Consider the following 26403-nt stretch of genomic DNA (forward strand, 5'->3'; position numbering starts at 1 on the left):
TAATAATTTCAATCTGGGTGACAGGGGACAGGGCATTTTTTGCTCCGAACAAACGCACTGTAAAAACTGTCAGATGGGATTTGTCTCAAGACGTGGTGCTCTTGACCATTCCAGGTCATAATTGCAGGCATCCTCTGACCTGTGGAGCTGAGCGCTGCTTTCCGCCAGAGAAGGGAGACTCAAGTGCGTGGACTGGTGCGTCTGCTTGCCAAACCCCATAATACCAAGTTAACTCCTTCCCCACCCCATTTGCCAATTGATTTCCTGTCCTGTGCAGGTGTCTAGGGTAGGCAATGCTGCTGGGGGCTAGCTGAGGTGGTCACCTCAGAGAGTGGGTTGGCATGGGGGCACATTCCTCCACTTCCGTTTCCCTGAATTTGAAAAAGAAGGAAGAGGAAGTGGAAAAGAGGCAAGTGGTGGCCTAGAACATAAGAACAGCCCCACTGGATCAGGCCATAGGTCCATCTAGTCCAGCTTCCTGTATCTCACAGCGGCCCACCAAATGCCCCAGGGAGCACACCAGATAACAAGAGACCTGCAAGGCTTCCTGGGAATTGTAGTTAAGAACATAAGAACAGCCCCACTGGATCAGGCCATAGGCCCATCTAGTCCAGCTTCCTGTATCTCACAGTGGCCCACCAAATGCCCCAGGGAGCACACCAGATAACAAGAGACCTCATCCTGGTGCCCTCCCTTGCATCTGGCATTCTGACATAACCCATTTCTAAAATCAGGAGGTTGCGCATTCACATCATGGGCTTGTACCCCGCAATGGATTTTTCCTCCAGAAATTTGTCCAATCCCCCTTTAAAGGCGTCTAGGCTAGACGCCAGCACCACATCCTGTGGCAAGGAGTTCCACAGACCGACCACACGCTGAGTAAAAAAATATTTTCTTTTGTCTGTCCTAACCCGCCCAACACTCAATTTGAGTGGATGTCCCCTGGTTCTGGTGTTATGTGAGAGTGTAAAGAGCATCTCCCTATCCACTCTGTCCATCCCCTGCATAATTTTGTATGCCTCAATCATGTCCCCCCTCAGGCGCCTCTTTTCTAGGCTGAAGAGGCCCAAACGCCGTAGCCTTTCCTCATAAGGAAGGTGCCCCAGCCCCGTCATCAACTTAGTCGCTCTCTTTCCATTTCCACTATGTCTTTTTTGAGATGCGGAGATTAGTAGAGTGTCCCCTCTACTAATTCAGGCCAACAAAGCGAAAGAAGCTAACTTCATATATTGTAACATACCACGTGTATTCCTCACACAAACATGTCTGTCTCAAGATGTGTCACACAAGAGGTTGGCATTACCAGCCAGGGCCCACCCGGCTGTGAGGCCAAGTTAGGCCGCTGCCTAGTTAGGGGCAAAACGCAAAGTTTTTCAGGTGCAGGGATGCCTGTGTAAAGTGCCCCCTCCCTCTTGCCAATGGAGCCAGTCGTGGCTGCAAAAGCCTGTGCAAGTCCCCAGGCCCCCCCCACCCGCCCCAGCATGCCTGTCCATGAGGAGCTTCATTCTGCTGGAAAGTTTTCCAAACAAGAGAGTAGGTGACTCTTGTTTAGCGGCTTGCAGAGGTAGAACAACCATCTGGAGCAGAAATATCACAGTGAACCTCCATAAAGGCCAATTGATAGGCTAGGTCTATCTTCTGGTCTTCCATTGGAAGCTGTTGCAGGGACACATCTGCAGTGTGACTGCCTTGCCTTAAGAGGGCCAAATGCCCACCACGCTGAAATCCAATGGATGGACATAATCAGCTCCTTCTGTCACCTGTCACCTGAGAGGGGTCACTTGTCACCCCTCGCCAGTCATCTGAAGTGGTGTTTACTCTCCACTTGAAATGGAGAATTGATTGGGTGTCTGCAGGTGAGAATGGATAGCAGTCCATTTGTCTGGGAGTGCCAATGGAGCTGATTAGCACTTATGTCCGTTTCCAGTGGATTGATGGCACAGGTGAGAATCGCTGCAAGGCCAACCGGGGACTCCCTTGCCACAGTCTCTTGCTCGGTGGGGAGCCCCCTCCCAGCTGTCAGTAAGGGCAAGGATGGACCTTGGATGGACAAAGGCAGTCCACCTTTTTTACTATTATTATTATTATTATTATTATTATTATTATTATTATTATTATTATTATTATTATTATTATTATTTTATTAATTTGTACCCCGCCTTTTTGCCCAACGGGCACACAAGGCGGCTAACAAACAATTTAAAAATACAGCACGAAAGACAGTTAAAAACAATTTACAATGATTAAAAAGCTAAAAACAAAACAAACCCCGTGGATTTTCAAATAAAAAGCAAGAACGCCAGCCAGCCTGTCAACAATTAAAAGCTTTTTGAAATAAAAAGGTCTTCAGTCCACGCCGAAACGTTAGCAACGAGGGAGCAGTTCTCAGTTCTAAGGGGAGGGTATTCCACAGTTCGGAATTGAACTTCTCCTTGAATGGTGTTTCAGACAGACAGGCAGACGCCTGGGTAATCGGTAAGAGTGACAAAAAGATCTACAGTGTTCTTCCTCCCCTGTCTAAGAAACTGCAGGAGTTGACAACCATAGGATATGGTCTGGATGCTTCCCAGGGCTGGTCAGGGGTCATTTGGGTCATGCTGGCCTTCACAGTGGTCTCAGGCCAGTGGATCTGCAGAAGAGGGCTGTGCCTAAATATGATGATGCTCATTTTCTGCAACAATTTTCTATATGTAAAAGATTTTAGACAGACTTAAGGGTATGTTTGATTTTCCATATTACCATATCTAGCTGCTGATGCTGCATGGGCAGGTAGATCTGGGTTCCACATTGGGAAGCCCAGTAGACCAGCTGTTGCCACCCCTGTTTCACTCCCATCCCAATTCTTCCTGTCCCATCACCACCCTCCCCTCTCCCTTTGGGAAAGGGCCCAAAAGTAACTTTGTACCCCTAATAGAATTCCTCTCAGACCTGAGGTCTGCACCAGTGGTATCACTAGGGTTGATGTCACCCAGTGCACCAATGGTGTTACCTCCATGGTCTGCCCCTTCTGGTCTCACTCCAGCCCGATTCTTTCATGAGAACAGGGCCAGTTTTGCAGACCAGCTACCTGCCATGGTACTCCTGGGCAAGCTGCCCACCACAGCATCTCTGCACTGGCCAGCTTGCTGCAAACCAGCTGACAGCCACGACACTCCCAACCAGCCGGCTGCCTTGCCACCTCCCAACCGGCCGGCTTGCTGCACAAGTCATTTTGGTGTCAGCCCCCCTCGTGGTGTCACCCAGTGCAGTCCACACCCCCTGCACCCCCCTTCTGATGCCACTGCTCCACACAGAGATGAAGGAAGATTTTGAACTACAAGGCATTGATATGAACTCCTGAGGCCAAGGGGAAGCAGATGCCTCCAGCCCTGTTTGGTAATACATATAATCAGCTTTGCACTGCCTGAGATACAGGACTTATACATAGACACTACCTTTTTTCTCTTCCTTCCATTTGAAAATTCCGTTTTTCCTTCCCTCCTTCGGATGATTCTTTCATTTGAAAACGCAGTCTGTCAAGACAATTCAGTAACAACCTCAGCATTTAATTTTACCCTGGGGCAGAATAAAAATCAGCATAGACGATAGCTGTAGGTTATTGTAATTTGGGGTGGGGGGTGGTAGTTAAACTTCTTTTCAATGCAAAACAACATCAACCCTGAAGTTTGGCTGGCTGGCTCGGTGCGTCTATGAACTGCTTCTTGCCATCTACAGAGAAAACCTATTTTCCAACTCCAAATTGGATCCACACACTTAAAAAACTGGCATGGAGCTCTGCCATTGTTCACGAAAGGGAAACATCCTGTTTTGATTTACACGTGCAGCGCTCAATTTAACAAGGGTAGCTGTGGGCGATTGGAAAACAGTCCAACTAGCAAAGACATGCCTTGCTCTCATTTAAACCGTTTCCGAAAGACAATTTGTTGTTGGGCTGTTGTTTTTCTCCCCTGGAATGTTTTAAAAGCTGCAGTGCGAAAGGGAGGGCCAAAGCCCACCTCCCAAGTTCTGGCGGAGGCTTTTGTGGGTACTATGTGGGTGCAATGCACAGGCAGCAAATGCCAGGTACAGGGGCTACATACAATCCTGATGGAGGAAACAGGTGAAGCTAAAGGAGCCATGGGTACTGCTGGTTGGAGGGGAGAGGGGACAGGTGGGGCATGTGAGACCGCAGGGCAGAGGGCCATGTTTGCAGTTTCCTGGTTCTTGATTAGGTGTATTTCCAATACACTCAGGGCCGGTGGCATAGCTGGAGGGGGGTGGAGCACCCAGTATGGCAGGGAACCTCAGCGCGGCAGGCAAGCGGCCCCTCCCTTCAAAGCCATTCCTGGCAGGGGGAGCAAAACGGAGCCGCATGCCGAGAATGGCTCCGAAGAGAGGGGCTGCTTGCCCGCCGCACTGAGGCCTGACTGGGTGCTCCGCCCCCCTCTAGCTACGCCACCGCTCAGGGCTGTATACATTCTCCTCCGCAATCACTTTATCCTCACAAGAGCTTGTCAATGTCTTCCATAAGCCAAAATGCAGTGGGTTGTGGGTGCCTGGGCACCTCACACAGCAGCGGTGCTTTTCAAAGGACTCAAGTGGGGAGGCTCTGCCTCACCTGCCTCCCCACCCTGCACATCCCAGTTTACAAGACTAAAAAAAAAACAAAGCTTCACTTCACCAGGTGTTCAAACCTCTGTTTTAACTATGTGGGGACAGCCTTCTGGAGTGTTTGCTGAGCTCCATGTTCATTGGATCAGGACCATTCTGGTGGCCTTGCCTTCCTCTCGACCTGCCCTTCAAAGTGGACCGGGGTCACCTTCACATGTGGCTCAGCTTCCCTTTCCATAGGGCTCAATGCATAGGGCTCCAACCAACAGGCCAGGAGACACTGGTGTGCACTATGCCACCCCACCCTGCGTTGACTTGATCAGGGATTGGCCTAGTGGAGCCTCCATGGCCAGGAGCAGTCTACCTGTGAACAGACGGCTCCTCAGTCTAACGTGTGTGAGACCCCAGGAAGAAAGCAGTGCAACCCACGCCTATGAGCCGCCAGGCCTAAATGGAGCCTCCAGGGCTCAGGACAGTCTACCCTGCTGAGCCTCCCTGGAGGCGCTCCCAGCCCCCCTCAGCTCTGGCGTTCCAAGCCCTCCTCTTCACATGCAAATCGCCCTCCCTGCTGGTGCACGCCCATTGGCCAGTCCCTGGAAGGGAGGGCGGGGCACGAAAGGGGGCGGTGCCTCAGTTCTGAAAGGGTCACGTGCGTGGAACGGCAGCAAGAGAGAGAGCGCGCGCGCGCGGCCTGCTTGACGGAGGGGGCGCGGCCACACGGATCACGTCGCGGAGACTCGAGGGGGAGTCTCGCGAGACCTCGACGTCATTCCTGTGCGCCGCGCCGGCTGCTCGCTGTGTCACGGCGGCTTCGCGCTCTCCCCTCGACCGAAGTCGTCGAGAGCTCGCCCCCCGCCATGGAGTACCTCATCGGCATCCAGGGCCCCGACTTCGTGCTGGTGGCCGCCGACACCGTCGCCGCCTCCAGCATCGTCCACATGAAGCGCGGTCAGTGGCGGGGGACCTGGGGCGGGGCTGAGGGGGCAAGGAGGCCCTGAGGGGAGGTCAGGCAGGGACAGGTGGGGGCAGGTGAGGCAGAGCCTCCCCCTGGGCGGCGGGTGGGGGGGGCAGGTGAGGCAGAGCCTCCCCCTGGGCGGCGGGTGGGGGGGGCAGGTGAGGCAGAGCCTCCCCCTGGGCGGCGGGTGGGGGGGGCAGGTGAGGCTCTGTGTCACCTGCCTCCCCACCCACCGCACATCCTTCATGTCAGGAGGTGGGAGCCTGAACTAGGGGGGTGTCAGGCAGATGTGGGGAATGGTGGGGGTCTTTGGGGGGGTCCTTTGGGGTGACCTAGTGTGATCAGGGTTGCTGAGAGGTGTTGGGGGCCAGCTGGAGCACCGATGTGTAGCAGGACTGGGGCTGTCTGAGTTGTGACAGTAGGACCCCCCCCCTGGGTTCGTGTCCCCCTAGGACTGCTTGCCAGGACATTTGGGGTACTGGGGAAAGAACTTGAGTACTGGCGGAAGGAGGTAGGTCTGCACTGGAATACCCGGGGGGCTGGCAAGGCAGGCCACAGAAGCCCCACTAACTGCTCGCTTCTGGTCATCCATTCGTCAATCATCAAATACGGATCAAAATATAAATTTGAAATAATAGCAACTGTAGTGATTATAAACATTTTGCTAATACGGAGCGTGCGGTTTATGAAAGCGGGCTGCCAAGGGGCGTGCAAGTGGATAAAACATCGGGCACCACTGTTGCAGTCCAGTGTTTCCCAAACTCTTTCGCAGTGGGACCCATCTTTTAAAATGACGCTCTTGTGGGACCCACCTAGCTTTACAAGACTGGGACCTAGAAAGGGCTTATTTTATTTGTTTATTTTAAAGTAATATTTTAGTTATTCATGTATTTGTAAAAAAACCCATCCCTTGATCATAACGAGGCAGCCCTCGTGAACAGCTGCAAGACTTGAGGGGATCAGCTGTTATGACCCAGTCTTCACCTCTCCCCCCCCTTGTCATTGGCGAACTTGGAAAAAAGCACACCAGAAAAGACACTCAAACATTTGTCTCCCTTATTGACACAAGTTTGCAAACTGCAGGAGCTCACCTCTTTACAGAAAAGTTAGCAGCTCTCTGATTTTTTGAATAACTCATTGCCTCCAGTCCTGAGGCTATCTGAACTGTCTATCACCCATGTTTTCATTGAAGGCTTTCTGGGACCCACCAGAACTTAGGTCACAACACTCAGTTTGAGAAACATTGCAGTAGTCAATTTCTGTGGGTGAAGTTTCACTGCCTTGGGTTCAGGCATGTCCTCCACACAGGCCTCTGCATTAATTGTTCTTCAGGGGAGCAGCAACAGAGAAGCCACATGGAGAGAAAGGAGTGGGGGTGTGGAGGGGTTTTCCTTCCCTCCCTTTACCTCCCATGAGGCATGGCTGCACAGCAGCTTTCCTCCTGCCAAGTTTGAGACTTGAAACAGAAAGTATTCTCACCAACAGTCTGCACCAATTCTGGTGCAGGCACCAACAGCCTCACCAATTCTCACCAACAGCCTGTGAGGAAGTTGAATCAGTGCAGTGCTGCTGCAACTAAAATATTTGCTGAAAGTGTGGAAAAGTCTTTGCCCACATTTTTTGTGAATGGGAGTTGTTTTTGCACTGGGCTGGCTCAGTTCCTCAACAGCAACTGAGCCTGCAGGCAAAGTGCCGCTGGATCCCCTTGCCACACCACATGTTGCCCCCTTCTCAGCTGCTGCCTCCTCTGCTCTTCTCCTCCTGCTCCCTGAATCTGAAGTGGAAGAGGAGGAATGGTGGGCTGGAATGTCCTCTGTATTCTGTTACTTTTCCCTTGCATCTGGCACTCAGAGAGAGGCCACCTCTAAAACCCAGAGGTTATTTATACCCACCAGTGGCTTGTAACCTGTGGTGGACATTTCCTCCATCAATCTGTCCAATCACATTTTAAAGACATCCAGGCCAGGTGTCATCACCACATTATGTGGCAAGAAGTTCCTCCTGCCAAGGAGTTGCAGTCTGGGTAAAGAAATATTTGCTTTTGTTTGCTCTCTCTCTCCCATCAGTTTGTTTTAATAGATGTACCCTGGTTCTGTGTTGTGCAAAAGAAAAAAGAACTTGCCTCTATCCATCCCATGCATAATTTTCTGTTTCAATCATGCACCCATTCAGGCACTTTCTTTCTAGACAGAACAACCCCAGATCTTTTAGCCCTTCCTCAGAAGGGAGGTGCCCCAGCCCACTAATCATATTGGTTGCCCTCCTCTGTATCTTTTCCAGTTCTACTCTCTAGCTGCTTTTTTGTCTCCAGAGTGACTTGCCATAAGGGACAAAAGAAGGTTTTCCCACCTCTAAATAGTTGCCTAGGAGAGGTAGTTTGAGCAGGTGCATCTTGTTGTATCAAGATGGAAAAAGCTGCACTTCTTAAAATTCTCTCTACTGCTCAACTATTTGGGGTTCAAAATCCTTGACTACTTTTGCATCTGGTTGTTCTCCCTGTTTTTTTTCCTCTTTTTACAGAACAAAATCCTGAATAAAAATTGAAATGGTAATAATGCAACTGCCACAAAACACTTTGGGTGGAGTGCAACCATTTGTGCATCCCAACCCACCCTACCAGTTGAAGATGCATGCTCTAAATGTGATCTATGAAGTACTCAAATCGCTGTATAGTTTGGAGAACAAACTCCTTTAAGTCCCAACCAGTGGCTTATGATCAGACAACTCGTGCATAGCGTAGAGTAAAGGATAATTTTTTAAAAAATATAATTGTTTAAAGTGCTATTAAGCCTAGATAGAAACTCTGATCAGTTGCCAAGTATAGGGAGGCTCTCAGTAGGAGACAGCTGAAAAAAAAGTTTTGTGAAGAGACGTGTAACAGCATGATGTATATAAGAAGAAACAGAATCCTGTACTTAAGAGGAGGCAAGTGAGATCAGCAATGACTGAGTGAGAAGTTGAGATTCAAAGCTTGACAAGCTGGGTGGAATTGGAAGAACAAATCAGAAATTAAGACTCTAGATCAGGGGTGTCCAAAGTTTTTGGCAGGAGGGCCACATCATCTCTCTGACACTGTGTTGGGGGCTGGGGGGGAAAAGAATTAATTTACATTTTAAATTTGAATAAATGTACATAAGTTTACATAAATGAATATATTAAAGATGAACTTATATGAATGAATGAAGGTCTTGCAATAGCTCAAGGCCTATAAAAGGCCTTGCACAAAGCAAGACTGGCCTTTCCTTTGCTGCCGCTACTGCATCACAGACGTGAAACAGCAAGCAGTGGAGGGAGCCCTTGTCCCACAGCTCATACGAGAGGTCAAACAGTCGCCCTCACGCTGAGAGCAGTTGCATCAGGCCAGTGCGGGCTCCAACAAATCTCTGGAGGGCCAGAGGCTCATTGGAGACCGGGGGCTCCCTGAGGGCCACATTGAGAGGCCTTGAGGGCCACAAGTGGCCCCAGAGCCGGGGTTTGGGCACCCCTGCTCTAGATCAGTGATTTTCAACCTTTTTCATCTCATGGCACACTGTCAAGGCACTAAAATGGTCAAGGCACGCCATCAGTTTTTTAACAACTGACAAGGCGCACCATGCTGTCTATGGGGGCTCACATCCCCCATTGGTCCTACTAATAAATGGCCCTCTCCCAATTCTTGTGGCACACTTCGGAACCATTTGTGGCACACCAGTGTGCCACAGCGCAGTGGTTGAAAATGGCTGCTCTAGATAGAAATACGCTTTCTAGAATAAAATTTCCCTCCAGTTCAGTTAAGTTTATCAGAGTATATTTTGTTATTCTGAAAATGACCTGGTGTAACCCTTGCATGACATGTCAGCAATCGTGCTTGCCTGAGGCCAAACTGCATGTGCCTTTGAAACACCCATCTGCAAGCTTCGCCTACAAGCTGCCAGTCCCTAACCACTGGAATATGGATATCTGGCAACCTGATAGTGGATTCTAGCCAAAGCAACGAAAATATTTGGGAGAGGGTAGTAGTAACTCCAGCACTGTGCTGGCACAAAAAAGTGGTGTGTATAGTGGTTCATATACCATGCTTTGATTGTGGCTTAAGTGGCACCTTGTCCCATCAAGAGACAGGGGAAATAGCATCAGCTGTCAGTGCTTTCATGGAGAGAACTAGTGATAAACTTTCTTGGCATTTTCTTGATTTTCCTTCACATGCTAAACAAATGTCAGTAAAGCTCCCTAGGCATAGTGGTCTAAAACCCACAAATGCTGAAGCTTTATTTATAGTGTTTTTTAACAACTGCAAAATTCTTTTCTAATCCTATTAAAGGATTATGACATATCAGAAGCTTTTCAACATGTCTTCCAGGGAAGATTTATTCAGCAGTATTTTGTGAATATAAAATAGAAGGGAGATTGTGGTATGAAAGTTTAGACTGTTGCATGGTTTTTAAAAGCAGAGAGCTGTTTTTCACTGGAGAGATAAGTCTTTCCTGGAATAGATTACAAAAAAGTCTTAACTGATTAATGCAAGGTAAGATTGCAGAATTGAGTGGCATGCAAATGGTAGATTTCTACCTATTAGATGGCATAGCGTATACTTGTTCTTGTCTTGCCTTCAAAAACCCGTGTGTGAGATGAAATTTTATTTTCAGAGGAAAACACTACTTAATCACCTTCATGTCTTGCTGATTTTTAATACTTTCTAAATTGTAGTTGATGATCTCAGATATTTCTTCCCCGGATCAACTTTTTTAGGGTTGTTTACAGATATATCAGTTTTTAAGCTAATTAAACAAATTTAAATACTAGTGTGTATTACAGAAACTTTGGCGTAGTGTAGGTTGGCAAGTAAGTCCTTCAGTTGCAATTTCCACAGGTTAGCAAAACTTGAATTTTCATGTAAGGGGTAGATTTGAGTCTTGGAAGACCTTGTTTCTACATTGTTTACACTGGAAAACTGTGCCTATTTCTGTACCTTTCTGTCTCTTAACATGAAACTGCTTTGTGAACTTTTAGTTGAAATGCGGTATATAAATATTGTTAATAATAATAAATAATAATAACTTAACAGTAGCAGCTTTTATGTATCTGACTCTGGCATGCGTTTCTCTTCTCCCTCTCCCCCCCCCCCCCCCGATTCTAGACCATGACAAGATGTTCAAGATGAGTGAGAAAATCTTGCTCCTCTGTGTCGGAGAGGCTGGCGATACTGTCCAGTTTGCAGAGTACATCCAGAAAAATGTCCAACTCTACAAGATGAGGAATGGTGAGTAGAGGCTGTTGCCAAGATTTTAAGCAAGATATCTGGATTTCACAGTGATGAGCCACACACTTGCCAGAGTTCTGCACACAAGATATATGCTTAGATTAGATCCAGAGAGTCCACGTACCCTGATCTGTCATGCATTTTGACTGGCTGTAGGGTTTTTTGCCCTCTCTTTGTGCCAAGTTGCTCACTCTGTGACTGATACGGTTTTCCCACTTGATTTACCATGCTGGGGGAGGGGGGATGGAATAAATGTGTTGCTCTCCTACAGACCTCTTGGAATCTCCCAGGGCCATTCTGTGTGAATGTACCACTTCAAAATGCAGGTAAGTAAAAGAGTAATAAAGCCAAATCTCTCTACCATTTGAAAATTAACACTTTAAGGCAAGAATTTCCAACTCGGTCTCTTCTAGTCCAGAAGTTCTTGTTTTCTAAGGGCAGGATGTGTTTTACTCAGAGATACATTCAAACTTACTCAGAGATACATGCAACATCCCATCTGCAATCTGATATGGTACAGTCCTGACAGACCTGTACCTGACAGTGCTCTTAACTGCTCCCTACTGCCCTGTAGGCCCCCCCCCCTCTCATGGTCATGGCTTTATAGAGTTCTGGTTTCATTTTTCCCTGGAAAAAGAGTCACCATTTTTCTTGTCAGCCTGGGGCTGGAAATGGCTTGTCCCATATGGAGATGTCACTTGGGCATCTAAACCTTGTCAGTGACCCTGACAAGACAGTTCTGATTTGTCCACATCTGTAATGGAATGCTTTCAGCCCTGACTGCAATAGCTACTCTGTTCTGTTTTTGGTACTTGACAAATCTAGCACAAGCTGAAGAAATTGCTTCCCTCCCCCACACCCAAAGTAAGAGCTGCCCTAGAGAGTGTAGTCCCATTAACCTTACAGTCTTGTGAATGTGTTCTTATTGGCAGGATATGAGTTGTCTCCAACTGCAGCTGCTAACTTTACACGCCGCAACCTGGCTGACTATCTGCGGAGTAGGGTAAGGTGGCTTTTGCCATCTCTATTTGTGTTTGTTTGTTATATCTGTGTAATGATCTTTTTGTGACATCAGGATTGTAGAAGGAGGAGCCCCCCAAGATATGGTTTGCCAAGGCCTGGGTTCTACTGTAGTGCTGGAGACATAACCAATGTTCCTAGGATGCAAAGGGGGAAGGGTAGGGCCACAATTCCTAGGAATTCTGGGGTGGGGTCAGGGAGCCACTCAAGTCCTCCACCATCCTGGACGCTGACTCTAGACTAGCCCTGATCCAAGCCTGTGTCAGGGCCTCATCTCCCCTGTCTGTGGCCTCCTCCTCATAGGCTGGCAGCAGGCTTTTAAGTCCGGATACCCTTTGTCCCAGCTCACCCAGGTTCTCCCACACCCATCCACCTTCTGTGATACCTGAATGTGCCACATTGCCCACTGCCACAGCAGCTGCCAGAGCAGCACCATCAGAGCGGCGCATGCCATACCTTGGTCTAATAGCGATGCAGCTGGCCTTTGCTGGGCAAGGGAGTCTGTCCCCAGACACTCTTTCCAGCTATTCTTACCCTTAAAAGTTGGTTTTTGTGGCTCATTAGCATACCACTTGAATTGTTTTGTAGTGCCTTTTTGCCATTATTAAAAATAAAAATGACACAGTAGTAAGATCTTAGCAAACTATACATATAGTGTTATAATAATAAAGAGGGGAAAGTGTGTGTATAATAATAATCAGAAAAAGAATTGATATATTAAATACAGAAACCATAGTACAAAACAATCAGTAATGAACATCTATAAATGAATACTTAAAAAAATGTTTCCAGATTTCCATGAATATATCCATACAATTTGTCTTCTATAGACAAGGGATTCAAATACAGAGTTGAGCGTTTCTCCATCCATTGCAAAACTGTAGGTTGGGCTTTTATCTTTCCAAACTTTCAGTATAAATCTTTTAGCAACAGTAGGGCACAGAGAATCAATTTTCATTTTCCTCCAACCTTCCCTGGAGATGCTCTCAAGGATTGAAAGACAGCCTAAAGGGCTGTCAGATGGAAGAAGGGACAAATCTGTTCTCAACTGTCTCTGCGAACAAAGCTAAATCCAAGGAGTGCAAACTACATGAGATTCTGGTTGGACAGCAGGAAAAAATTCTTGATGGGAAGGGAGGTTTGGCAGTGGAACAGATTACTGAAGGCGTTAGATTCTCCCTCACAGGAGATCTTCAAGCAGAGCCTTGATAGGTGCTAGGAGAATTTCCTGTTCTAGGCAGGGGGTTGGACTAGATGACCTTGTGGCTCCCATCCAACTCTGATTCTGTGATTGCACCTGGGACGTTCTGCATGCAAAGCATATGTTGAACTGCAGTTCCTCTTCAAACAGGTGCCAGAAATATATTGTTAGTGACAGTTGTCAAAGTGTCCCAAGCAGAGTTGTGTAGACTCTTTTTTTAAAAAAAAAAGTCTTAATTTCAGTGCCTAGGACAGCTGAATTCTGTCACCTGTTTGAAGTAATGACTCTGAGCAGACCTGCCTAACTTTTTATCTTTCAGAAAACAAACTTTGTTACCCATTCCCCTAACACACAATTCATAGTGGTGGGTCACAACCCACCTGCTCATGTAAAGGTCCCCTGGTCCCTTTAAGGGGTGGGGGAGAGGGGCAAGGGCAGCAAAGCAATCCACAGGTTCAGGTGTGAAGGGGGTACTTATACTCACAGAGGGTGCTGCAAGGAAGTGCTTTGCAATCACTCTGTTTGAACATTCTAAGCCTCGAGGAGCCCTTGCAGATTCCAGCAGCCCTCCATATAAGCACCCCTGTTAGTGATGCAATCCTGTGGATCACTCCACTCCCCTTGCCCCTTCCCCCACAGACTTACCTCGGGAGTAAAACTCCCAAGAAGTTTGAGAACCACTACCCTAACTTATTGTGATTTATTTTTTAGTCAAAAGGAAGGCCGAGGTGTTATGCAGAGCTCTGCAGCCTTCTTGCAGAAATATTTTTTTAGCTTTTTGATACAATTCTTGTTTGGTCCTTTAAAAAAAAAAAAAAACAACCAGACATGTGTAGACACATGACTGAGTGCTGCAGGGCAGAAAAGACAACCTAAAAATGAAAATGGCATGTGACCAGTGGAGTGTGCTGCTTTTAAGTGTGGTCTGTGTTAGTGCAGCAAGAACAGTGAATTGCTGGGGCTTTGAGCACTCAGAGGTTTGTGTTTGCGATAGATATAGTGGCAATGCCTGGCTGGATCTTAATGTGAAGAAAAAGCTTTTTACTGTATCCTGTTGTAGTGCAGATTCTAGATTACAATGAACTTAAAAAAAAAAAAAAAGCTTTGCTGCATCAATTGAAGATCAGTTTATTCCAGCATCCCCTTTCTGACACCGGGCCAACCAAATGTCTCTCAGACGCTCACAAGTCAGGCATAGGGGCAATGGCCTTTTGCTCCATGTTCCAATATCTGGCAATTGGAGGCATGCAGGTGGGGTGGATGCGCATGTTGGCTAGCCTTGACAGCTAAGCTAAAACGTATGGACTCTAGAGTGCTACCCTTCTGCCTGGTCCCCCATGCTGCCTTACTGGTCACGGTGAATGGTATTGTATTCTCTCTTACGTCTCTTCAGCAGTTCCAAATTGAACAAGCCCTTTAGCGGCCCAATTTGCCTTTTGAGTACTCTGAGTCCTTCAGCGTTCTAACTTTAAATGCCTGTTCCCAAGCAAGGTTGCTTTTAGTTCTGAGATGATGCTTTAGATTTCTTATCTTGTATGAATGGTTTTACTTGTCACAGGCATTTGAGCTATTCTTAAAGCAAAAGAGAATCTTGTGTTCAGCAAGGAAGTTCAGAGATCAGAGCTAATTTGACGAAGACTGCCATTTCATGCGAGTTCCAAGACAGTGATACTTACAGACATGTAAAACCTCCATACGTCTGGAACCATTTTATGTAACTGGAACTTCTGCTGTGACTGTCTTCTTAGTCAAGTTTCACTTACCACTCCTTGAGTCCAAATTTCATGTATTTTCAACGTGTCCCATTGGTTTCACTGTTTAAGTCGAGAGCGTATTCATTACAGTGTGTTCAGCTGGGGAGTTCTCATTCACTGTAGCGTGGCATGTGCAAACAGAGATGAGCCTTCCAAAGCTGACAGCAGGGCTGCGTGGGCTTCTGGACCAGGAGGGTTTAGCTTGTGGTGCTGTGCTACCAGCATACATGAGAAGAAGCTGCACTTCTGAATAATGTGCTGGGGACACACTGGTTATATATTGGCATCTTCACGCCCTCTGTGTTGGTTGCCAGAAGTGTCAACTTGACTGGTGCTAGGATCAGAATAGTTTTGGTGGACTTTGGTTTGATGTAGTATGGCTAAATGGATGAAAACTGTAGCCATCCTATGCAAGTCTTGCTGACTCCTAAGATTGGAATTCCACTCCCAGCCAACAGTCCTACTTGTAACCACTCTGAAAATCCATTAGTTCCATTTTTTTTAAAAAAAGCTATCTACAGACAAATTAGCACAGTGACATTCCCAGCTTCAATACTATAGAGATGGTGCCTCATTTTTTGTTCATAAGAAGTGAATGGACTGAACATTTGCAGACCCATCCAGTTGTTTTTTTAATTTAACCTTTATTGGCATAAAATCCAGTTGTGTTACTTGGCACTTTAAGGCACAAATGTCTACGGGTAGAACTGTTGTTGAACAGCTGTAATAAAATGCTTGTTGATGGGGCAGGTCTTCATCACATGTTCTGCCAGATTCCCAATCCAAGCCTCACTTAGGGAACTTATGCCCACTCTAAGCTAATTAGCTCCCCGTTCATTCCCCAGCAATGGCCCCAGTTCTCTACTGCAGTACTGCTAGACTCCCCCACCAGGGTAGCTTGCCTGTTTAAACTGCAGAGACCCAGTTCCTAAGGCAGCAGTCCTTCCAGGTATAGCAGCTCACCTCAGCTCTCCGCAGCCTGTTCAAGTAGTCCGTTAGTCAGTGAGCCAGATAATTAACCAGAAGGTCAGTCCACAAGGCAGAGCCGTAAGTCAACAGTCCAGTAGGTCCGTTAACCACAAAGTTAGTCAGAATATCCAGGCCAAAGTCCAGAGTCAATAAGCCGAGTCACAGTCCAAGGTCAGATTCCAGGTAAGACAGTCAAATCAGAGTATCCAAGCCAAAGTCAGTCTCCTCTCCTATCTCCAACCTGCACTCCTTCTACAACCCACAAACCCTTCCTGCCTCAGGTGCTCCTTATATCCTTAGGATCCTCATTGCCTCTAGTGGCTGCACCTGTGCAGCACACCCTTTGCTGAAAGCCCAGGCCTTAACTCCTTAAGGGGCCACTGCAGACACCACATTCTACCTCCTCGCCAGATCTTCTGCGATTCCAGTACATCACATGACTCTCCAAGCCAAATGCAGCTCACCAACCATGTATTGCGTCCAAGATATTCTCATACCTGAGGAAGGAAATGCCCTCCCTTCACTAAAATTGCTGGCAGGAGAATTGGACAGACAAAGGAAAATATTTGCCCATTTTATAATTAATCTGTGGAACTCCTTGCCACAGGATGTGATGAAAGCACCTGGCCTGGGTGCCTTTAAAAGGAGATCGGACAGATTTCTGGAGGAAAAGTCCGTCACAGGTTACAAACCATTGTAACCTCGTGGTTTTAGAAGTAGGCGACTTCCGAATGCCAGATGCAAGAGAATGGCACCAGGATGCAAGTGTCTTGTCTTTTGTGGCTCCCTGAGGCATCTGGTGGGCCACTGTGAGATACATGAAGTGAATGGGCCTTTGACCTGATCCAGCAGAGTTCTTCCGATGTTCTTGCCTAGTGATGTGCCAGCCTCTGCTCATCCCACTCCCTGAATCAGAAGAAGTGGAGAGGAGAGTGGATTAGAGCCCTGTAGACTCTCTAGCCCCCTACTCACCTCTCATTCACACTTGCTCTGTTCTGACCAATCCAAGGAGGGAGTGAGAAGAGGAGCCTTGGAGGCATCCACCTCCAGTCATCCAGTCTGTTGACTTAAGCAGCAGCCTCTGTCTGCCTCATGGATGGACTGGCCTGGATTATATCCTGTCAAGTGCTTAGCAACTCCCCCCCCCCCCCGGCAGTCCTGGAAGAAAGGTAAAAACCAGGAGAATTTCTGTGCTGGACTTTATTGAGTTGCAACTCGGAGTGGGGGTGTGGGAATTAGGTGGTTTTCTAAAACTGTGGTGGCATGGGCTAACTTTCCTGTTTTTGTCATGATGGATTCCTACACCCCCATCCGCTCCCAGACAGCAGAAAAGACTTAAGCCCTCTTTAAAAAAAATTAAATTGAGATAAGGTCTTCAGTTCTCATGCAAATGCATGGATTTTCTTTAATCTCTTTCTGACAACAATTTAATGAAGCGAAACTGTTTGATGTGTCGAGCCAAACAAGCTGCTTTTGTAGAAAAACTAAACACGAAGCTTTGAGTAAATATCCCAAACAGAACTGTGCTTGTACAGAGCTCTCTAGCAATTACTGCGCTTTTCATGGTCCCATCACAAGGAACTGCAAAGAGGGCCTGCTTCCACAGCTGCTTTTTCCAGCAAAAAAAATTCACATGTTGGGGGGGGGGGGGTTTCATCTCCTTATACCAGTCATCTGCTTCACCAAATACTGATGCCCCCTGCTCAGATGAGGCTGGGTGTCCCTCTCTCATAGCAACAGGGGATGGACAGAGTGGATAGGGAGATGCTCTTTACACTCTCACGTAACACCAGAACCAGGGGACATCCGCTAAAATTGAGGGTTGGGAGAGTTAGAACAGACAAAAGAAAATATTTCTTTACTCAGCGTGTGGTTGGTCTGTGGAACTCCCTGCCACAGGATGTGGTGATGGCGTCTAGCCTAGACGCCTTTAAAAGGGGATTGGACAAGTTTCTGGAGGAAAAATCCATTACGGGGTACAAGCCATGATGTGTATGCGCAACCTCCTGATTTTAGAAATGGGTTATGTCAGAATGCCAATGCAAGGGAGGGCACCAGGATGAGGTCTCTTGTTATCTAGTGTGCTGCCTGGGGCATTTGGTGGGCCGCTGTGAGATACAGGAAGCTGGACTAGATGGGCCTATGGCCTGATCCAGTGGGGCTGTTCTTATGCCTAGGGCTGGGATGCATGGCAGATAATCACCTGATATTTGGCAATCTGTGGCTGCAGTCAGATACTCGCCAGGCTTCACGTAGGTGGCAGACTTCATTTTTACCTGTCAGCTGATGGCAAAAGGAGGGGTGCAGAAGTCCAGGAGGCCATGGGTGAGCTGTTGGCACCATGTCTTGGACTTCTGTGCTTAGGTTCCTGACCTCCTTTCGCAGTTTAGGCAAAGTGCAGCTGATCTCCAACCCATAATAAGAACTGGTGTAGTGTAGAGGCACATCAGGACTTTCGCAATTCTGACCTGGTCTCTGCTGATTCTTCTCACCTTCTATCACCCCCATTTGCAATATGAGGATAATAATTTTACCTGACCGGTTGGGAGTAAGAATTGTGTTGAAGGAGCGCATAAGAAAGACTTTGCATGCTTGAAAGAACTCTATAAATGCCCTGTAATATTATTATTGGAACCCTCACTTGAGGAGAAAGGTACACACAGGCATGAAACCTCTCAATGACTGCCTGCCCAGAGCTTGGCTGCCACATCTGAATGGGGTCCTGGGTGCAGCAGATGCTTTCCCATTCATTCTCAGAGGAGCAAGCACCTCATGTCTTGCTTCTGTGCTGACTTCTGTGCCTGTTAATTCTCTGTGTCATTTGATTTTGTTAAAACGTAAGTTGTAACTGCTTGGACTAACCGTGACATTCATAACAAGGAAGAGCTGTTCTTTCTCTTGAAAAGCGCGCGCGCGTGTGTGTGTGTGTGTGTGTGTGTGTGTGTGTGTGTTTTAAACTTGCAAAGCCTTGTTAGGTATAAGTCATGGGTCGCAATCGTGTGGAATTTAATCATGTTTGGTTTTTTTGTACCATTTACAGATTTTATCCCTTGTGTAAAGTTTCGTATAATTTACCTTTATATGAAATTAATACTTTTAATTCCTAACCATTGTTTGACTGGTCACTAGGCCAGATTTCTTTATCTTTGTGCCAGCCCAGCTATTTTCAATGTTTTTCTTCTCCTGGAACACTGACCTCTACTGTCTTTGCCTCTTGTGTCGCTTCTGGTGGGTTGCAGGGGAGATTACCTGGTTTTGTGTTTGCCCCTGAAATGTGTGTGTGTGGGGGGGGTTGTTCTCCCAGGACCACCCCCCACAGAATGTGGCTGCCTTTAAATAGGATTGGCAAGGTCACATGACCTTTGGAGCAGATGGCTCAGGTGACACAGGCCTGGAGCCACCTCGCTAACGAGGGCAATTTAGCAGACTGCCTGATGGAGGAGGGTTGGCAGGATGTGGTGTGGTGGGACTTTGGCTCCTTCCTTGGCATGCCAGGTCCCTGGAGGCCTGATCCTGCTTACTGTTTTCCTCCCCACCCCCTGTGTCCGGGTTTGCCTTCTTGCTCACCTGCTCCAGATGGGCCTCTCAGCGGGGAGGACACTGGCAGAGGCAGATGTGTTTGTTTACCGGAGATGAAATGTTGCACTCTTACAGATGGCAGCACCCTCCAGCACACGGTGCACTTTGACACCATGGTCATGCCACTTGGTGGGGGCAGGAGGGGGCACCTTCCTCCTTAAATAACTGCATTTGCATGGCAGGCAAAAGCACTCTTCAGTATAAATCTTTAACCCTTGGCATCTCCTGGTCATTTGGAAGATTGTCTTCCCATGTTGGGCTTTATTGTGATCTTTCAATGAGGCAGTGCAAGGGTGGGGGGTGGGTGGGAAGCTCTTTTGTATCTGTCTTTGTTGTCTTACACTCAGAACTCATTTGTTTTCTTTAGAAGATGAGTAACTGAATTGTAGAGGTCTGGTCATGGATGGGGTGGTAAGGAAGTCCTGTTGAGTGTACCCACAAACAGATCTCAGAAGCATCTTTAGACAGGTGGGCTAGTAAAAAATGGTTAGTAGCTGTTAGTCTTGGTGGCCTTATTTGCAAGATGGATTGAAGCAACTGGGGAAGCCAGAGCGAATCCACGAGCTGGTCGTATAAATATTTGTTGAGGTTTGTGAGAGAGAACTGGCAGGCTGATGGTTATTCCAGGCCATGACCTGGGTGAAAAAGTTATTTTTTCCTTATGTTGTGTTAGACTGGAGCATGCGTACTCTCTGGTTTCTGGAGTAGAACACGATGGAACATTTGGACTTCTGCTAGTGGTGGAACCCATGCATTCCTGACTTGAAAGACACCAGAGTTATGCCTGGGATGCAAAGTCCATTCTGCCCAGTGGCGGGGTTGGCCGTGCTAGTCATCATGGAGCAGTGATGCCCCTTGTGTTGCATCTATCAGACCCAGTCCAATCATGTGACGTGGATCACAAGACATTTTAAAATGGGCTGATCAGCATTTGCCCTGAAGGCTCAGAAATCAGATGGGCCAGTCATGTTTTTGGCCTTTGTGCGCACATGAAAGTGAACAGTGCCGGGCCCCGCAAGTGATGAGGTAGGACTGTAAAACTCCAGCGATATTTCTCTTTTGGGAGAGGCACGTGCTCGTGCCACTGTCAGGCTTAATGGACTGCCTCCCATCAGGGTTGGGTAGGAATGCTTCCCTTTGGTCAGGCTGACTCATAAATCTGACTGAAAATGCTGCCATTGCCTGCCCCCAGTAGAACAATTAATGTGTTGGCAACCTTCAGTCTCGAAAGACTCTGGTATCACGCTCTGAATGGTGGTTCTGGCACAGCGTCTATTGTGGCTGAAAAGGCCAATTTGGGAGTGACAATCCCTTCCACGCTGGGAGCAAGTACAGTCTATCCCTGGTCTGTCTCCCTGGCTGTGGACCTTCCTTCTTTGCCTCTTTGCCTCAAACTGTTGGCCAAGTGTCTCTTCAAACTGGGAAAGGCCATGCTGCACAGCCTGCCTCCGAGCGGGCCGCTCAGAGGCCAGGGTTTCCCACTTGTTGAGGTCCACTCCTAAGGCCTTCAGATCCCTCTTGCAGATGTCCTTGTATCGCAGCTGTGGTCTACCTGTAGCGCGCTTTCCTTGCACGAGTTATCCATAGAGGAGATCCTTTAGGATCCGGCCATCATCCATTCTCACGACATGACCAAGCCAACGCAGGCATCTCTGTTTCAGCAGTGCATACATGCTAGGGATTCCAGCTTGTTCCAGGACTGTGTTGTTTGGAACTTTGTCCTACCAGGTGATGTTGAGAATGCGTTGGAGGCAGTGCATGTGGAAAGCGTTCAGTTTCCTCTCCTGTTGTGAGTGAAGAGTCCATGACTCGTTGCAGTACAGAAGTGTACTCAGGATGCAAGCTCTGTAGACCTGGATCTTGGTATGTTCCGTCAGCTTCTTGTTGGACCAGACTCTCTTTTTGAGTCTGGAAAACGTGGTAGCTGCTTTACCGATGTGTTTGTTTAGCTCAGTATCGAGAGAAAGAGTGTCGGAGATCGTTGAGCCAACGTACACAAAGTCATGGACAACCTCCAGTTCATGCGCAGAGATTGTAATGCAGGGAGGTGAGTCCACATCCTGAACCATGACCTGTGTTTTCTTCATGCTGATCGTCAGTCCAAAATCTTGGCAGGCCTTGCAAAAATGATCCATGAGCTGCTGGAGATCTTTGGCAGAGTGGGTAGTGACAGCTACATCGTCAGCAAAGAGGAAGTCACGCAGACATTTCAGCTGGACTTTGGACTTTGCTCTCATTCTGGAGAGGTTGAAGAGCTTTCCATCTGATCTGGTCTGGAGATAGATGCCTTCTGTTGCAGTTCCAAAGGCATGCTTCAGCAGAACAGCAAAGAAAATCCCAAACAAGGTTGGTGCAAAAACACACCAACCAAGGAAGAAGCCCTGCTTCACTCCGCTTCAGATGTCAAAGGGTCTGATGTGGAGCCATCAAAGACAACAGTGCCCTTCATTTCCTTGTGGAAAGATCTGATGATGCTGAGGAGCCTGGGTGGACATCCGATCTTGGGCAGAATCTTGAAGAGGCCGTCCCTGCTGACCAGGTCGAAAACCTTCGTGAGATCTACGAAGGCTATAAAAAGTGGCTGTCGTTGTTCCCTGCATTTCTCCTGCAGTTGTCTAAGGGAGAATACCATATCAGTGGTGGACCTGTTGGCTCGGAATCCACACTGCGATTCTGGATAGACGCTCTCTGCAAGTACCTGGAGCCTCTTTAGTACAACTCGGGCAAACAGCTTTCCTACAACGCTAAGGAGAGAGATGCCACAGTAGTTGTTGCAGTCACCCCTGTCACCTTTGTTCTTGTACAGCGTGATGATGTTTGCATCCCTCATGTCTTGAGGTACTCCACCTTCTCTCCAGCAGAGACAGAGGATTTCATGCAGCTCAGTGACGATGATCTCTTTGCAGCATTTTAGGACTTCAGCAGGGATGCTGTCTTTTCCAGGTGCCTTGCCAAAGGCAAGGGAGTCCAGGGCCATGTGAAGTTCTTCTAGGGTTGGTTCACTGTCAAGCTCCTCCAGCACAGGCAGGCACTCAATGTTGTTAAGCGCTTCTTCGGTGACTACATTTTCTCTGGAATATAGCTCAGAGTAGTGCTGCACCCAGCGTTCCATCTGCTGCACCCGATCCTGGATGACCTCGCCTGTGGCAGACTTCAGAGGAGCAATTCTCTTCTGCGTTGGACCTAGGGCCTGCTTGATACCATCATACATCCCCTTGATGTTGCCCGTGTCAGCTGCTATCTGTATCTGGGAGCAGAGCTGGAGCCAGTAGTCATTAGCACATCTCCTGGCAGTCTGCTGGACTTTGCTGCGAGCAGCTCGGAGGACCTGCAGGTTGTGCTCACTGGGACAGGCCTTGTATGCTGCTTGAGCTCTCCTCTTTTCCTCAATGACTGGTATCAACTCCTCAGAGTGGGCTTCAAACCAGTCTGCCATCTTGTTGGTCTTCTTGCCAAATATGGACAAGGCATTGTTGTAAACGGCATTCTTGAAATGTTCCCATCTGTTGGATGCATTTGCATCGGCCGGGCCTGGAAGAGATTCCTCAAGTGCTTGAGCAAATTCCTCCACTTTTCCCTGGTCCCGGGTCTTGCTGGTATCAATGCGAGGTCTTCCTTCCTTTTCGTGTGGTACAGTCGCTTTGTTTGCAGTTGCTGCACACCAGGGAGTGGTCAGTGTCGCAGGCAGCACCCTGATAGCTGCATGTGATCTTGATGCTGGGAAGGCTGGAGCGTCTGGTGAGAATCAGGTCGAGCTGGTGCCAGTGCTTTGATCTTGGGTGTCTCCAAGAGACTCTATGTTGGGGCTTTGTGTTGAAGAACGTGTTGCTGACACAGAGACCGTGATGACAGCAAAACTCTAGCAGGCATTGGCCATTTTTGTTCATCTTCCCAGTGCCGAACTGACCTAAGCAAGTGGGCCACGAACTGTTATCAGCACCAACTCTAGCATTGAAATCGCCGAGGATGAACAATGGCTCTTTTACGGGGATCTTCTTGATAGTGGTGGCCAGGTCATCATAGAATTTGTCTTTGACTTCTGCTGGAGACGACAGAGTCGATGCATAAGCACTGATGAGAGTGACACATCCTGCTGATGACTGGAGCTGCACGGACAAAATTCTTTCACTTCCCACAGTAGGTGGGATGATGGATTTCAGCAGGGTATTTCTGACCGCAAAGCCAACACCATGTTCCCTGGTTTCGTTTGGTGGTTTTCCCTGCCAGAAAAATGAGAAATTTCTCTCCTTGACAGATCCGGAATCTGGCAGCCTAGTCTCTTGAAGGGCGACGATGTCCATCTGCAGTCTGCTCAGCTCCATGTCGATGACAGCTGTTTTGCGTGCGTCGTCTATTTCTTGCAGGTCATCAGAGAAGCCAGGTGTCATTGTCCTAACGTTCCAGGTGCCCAGCTTTAGGGCAGTAGTTTTCTGTTGCATGGTGCAGAGTTATCGATCTGCTTGTCGGTTTTCACCCTAAACCCCACGCACTCCGTGAGGTTAACGAACCATGGTGAGGCAACACCTTACTGGCCGGGGACTGCCCAGCTTAAGGCGGGCGGTAGCTGCCCAATGAGATGCAATGATCTCTCCCACCATCGGAAGCAGCCCCTGGCGTCACGCTCTACGCCAATCGAGTAAAGACTTATAACCGGTAAACTGCTGCTTCCCGTGTTATGCCGACGCCATATGGCGAAGTTGAAGTGTCCTCTCCAGTGTGCGAAGCCTGGGTAAAGAAGGTATGGAGGATAGCCTGTTACCCATGAAGCAAATCCCCCCTCTCCACGTCGCTGGAATGATCCAATGGAAAGGCAGAAGCCAATGCGGTTGGTTCCAGCGGCGTCGCAGGAGTTGCCAGAGCATGACTGTGTACAGCCACGAACTGCCTCAGGGACTCCGGCTCCTGATTTTGCCTCCTGAAAACTTTTCCACAACTGGGTATGGCCACAAGGCAGTGGAGGTTTGAGGTCAGTTTCCTTCTCTTAGATGAGCTGCCTTCCCAGGCTGACGAGTCCCATCTACCCGGTGGCTGTTTGGTCGCCTCTTACGACAAGTACAGCCAAACTGAGGGCTTATCCCCAGCCCCCAGGGGATGACGCAGGAGTGGAGGGGCAGAAAGGGAGATTGTGGGGGATACCCACAACCCCCTCTCTTCCCCTTCCCCCCTCTGCATCCTCCATTTGCCTCAACCCTGCTCTCCCTCTGCAATTCCCAGATACCCACAATCCCCTCTCTTCCCCCTTCCCCCTCTGCATGCCTCAATTGCCGTTTGCCTATACCTTTAATGTATATACAATATAAAGAGTACACACCTCTAGAAAACAACTCCCATTCACAGTCAGTGTACGGAAAATCTTTCCACACTTCTTTATGTGCCGTGATGAGCTCTGATGTGACTTCTTTATGGGCCAGCCAGGCTGATGGCGAGAAATGACGCTCCTTTCTGTTTTCAAGCATCAAACTTGGCAGGAGGAAAGCTGCCGTGCAGCCCTGCCTCATGGGAGGTAAAGTGGGGCAGGGGGGAATTTCTCCACACCCCTACTTTCTCTCCATGTGGCTACTCCGTTGCCTGCCCCCCAGCAGAACAATTAATGCAGAGATCTGCAGAGGGAGGGTGTTCCTGGATCCATAGCATTGAAATTTCACCCACAGAAATTGATTATTTTCAGCGTTGGTTATGCTTAAACAGCTTCCCCCAGATCTGGCAGAGAGTTGTGCTCCAGCTCAACCTGACTTGCTGAGTCCCTCAACAACTCCCCCTCTCCGTGGCTGGCTTGAGTTTGCTTATCTGTGAATCTGATCTTGTGCGAAAGCTACCTTGTGCAGTTTGCAGTTCCCACCCGTGGGGAGCATCTCATTTTCATAGCTCTCTCTGTTCTTCGTGTAGCGTGTAATTCTGTGGTGTCCATGCTAAACATGTTGAAAATTGGCTGAGTTGTTCCCAGTAAACCACCAGCAGTCGCAGCAAGAATCTTGATCTTTCTCTGAAAGGACTAGGCAGTTGCATGACTTCAAAAGGGGATACATGAATGAATGAAATGCCAGCTGATGACAAGAAGAATGTGAAAACCAGCATTCCCAGAAGTCTTCCTGCTTGTGCATTTTAGTGGATGGGAGCAGGGACAAGAAGGCGGCCCTGGGGATCCAGCCTGGAAAGCCTCCCCCGCCCATGACTTTGCGCCCACAATGGTTCCCTTTGTATGTAAGCAAAAGTGCAGGGCCTTTTTATAAAGAGATAAAAGCTGGACATTCAAGGAAGGTCCTGTCTTGTTTTGGTGGTGACAAGGACCCTGTAGTCTTCTCCACTTCCAGGGTTGCAGCCCCCATGAAAAAGCATTAAATGTGTTCTACTCGCAGTGCGTGGTTGCTTCTCCTCTAGTGAGGGGAGCCGAGCAAGTCTGGAGCTGATGTTGGGAGTTAGACAGAAGTTCAGCACATTTCCAGCAGGACTGCAGTAGGGTGCTTGGAGTTCATGAGATTCCCTCCCTCTTTTATATTAAAAGTTATTAATTTCCAAGAGAGAGAGAGACTTCCATCGAATAAAGCTTCTCCACTTCCAGTTATCCTCTTAGGCAGGCTGAAACCTACTTTCTTATAACTTACTGTGGCATTAAGTCCAAATTTTCCTCAACCCAAGAAAGCCAAGGTTGCTATGAGCAGAATAAATCAGGTAGATTGGAAAGAGCTGATGTGACCACCAGAAGCTCAAAGTTTGCACTTTGAATCTGTGTCTCCCAAGTGCAGCTGCCTCCACTGTGGGCCTGGTTCACATACTATCTGTATCAGCGATGTTCAACACTTCTCTTATCACTTCACATTTGCCTTTATGACCTTCTCCTATAGTCATTGTCTCTGTTGATGTCACTTCTGGCTTCAAAGAGACTCTTCGGAGTTCTGCAGCTCTGTTTATAGCAGGGGTGCCCAAACCCCGGCCCTGGGGCCACTTGCGACCCTCGAGGACTCTCAATGCGGCCCTCGGGGAGCCCCCAGTCTCCAATGAGCCTCTGGCCCTCTGGAGATTTGTTGGAGCCCACACTGGCCCGACGCAACTGCATTCAGCATGAGGGAAACTGTTTGACCTCTCGCGTGAGCTGTGG

General features: G+C 48.1%; 1 protein-coding gene across 1 annotated transcript in view; it reads left to right on the plus strand.

Moving 5' to 3' along the window:
* The first annotated feature begins 5345 nt into the window (after nucleotides 1-5345).
* Nucleotides 5346-26403, plus strand: part of PSMB2 (proteasome 20S subunit beta 2) — a 31127-nt gene continuing 10069 nt past the window's right edge. Inside the window, exons 1-3 of the mRNA XM_066638747.1 lie at nucleotides 5346-5538; nucleotides 10662-10784; nucleotides 11717-11787. Of these exons, the coding sequence (XP_066494844.1) occupies nucleotides 5448-5538; nucleotides 10662-10784; nucleotides 11717-11787 (285 nt within the window). The 5' untranslated portion in view covers nucleotides 5346-5447. The remainder of the gene's footprint in view (nucleotides 5539-10661; nucleotides 10785-11716; nucleotides 11788-26403) is intronic.

The sequence above is a fragment of the Tiliqua scincoides genome, chromosome 10, assembly GCF_035046505.1.
Source record: "Tiliqua scincoides isolate rTilSci1 chromosome 10, rTilSci1.hap2, whole genome shotgun sequence".
Lineage (NCBI taxonomy): Eukaryota > Metazoa > Chordata > Lepidosauria > Squamata > Scincidae > Tiliqua > Tiliqua scincoides.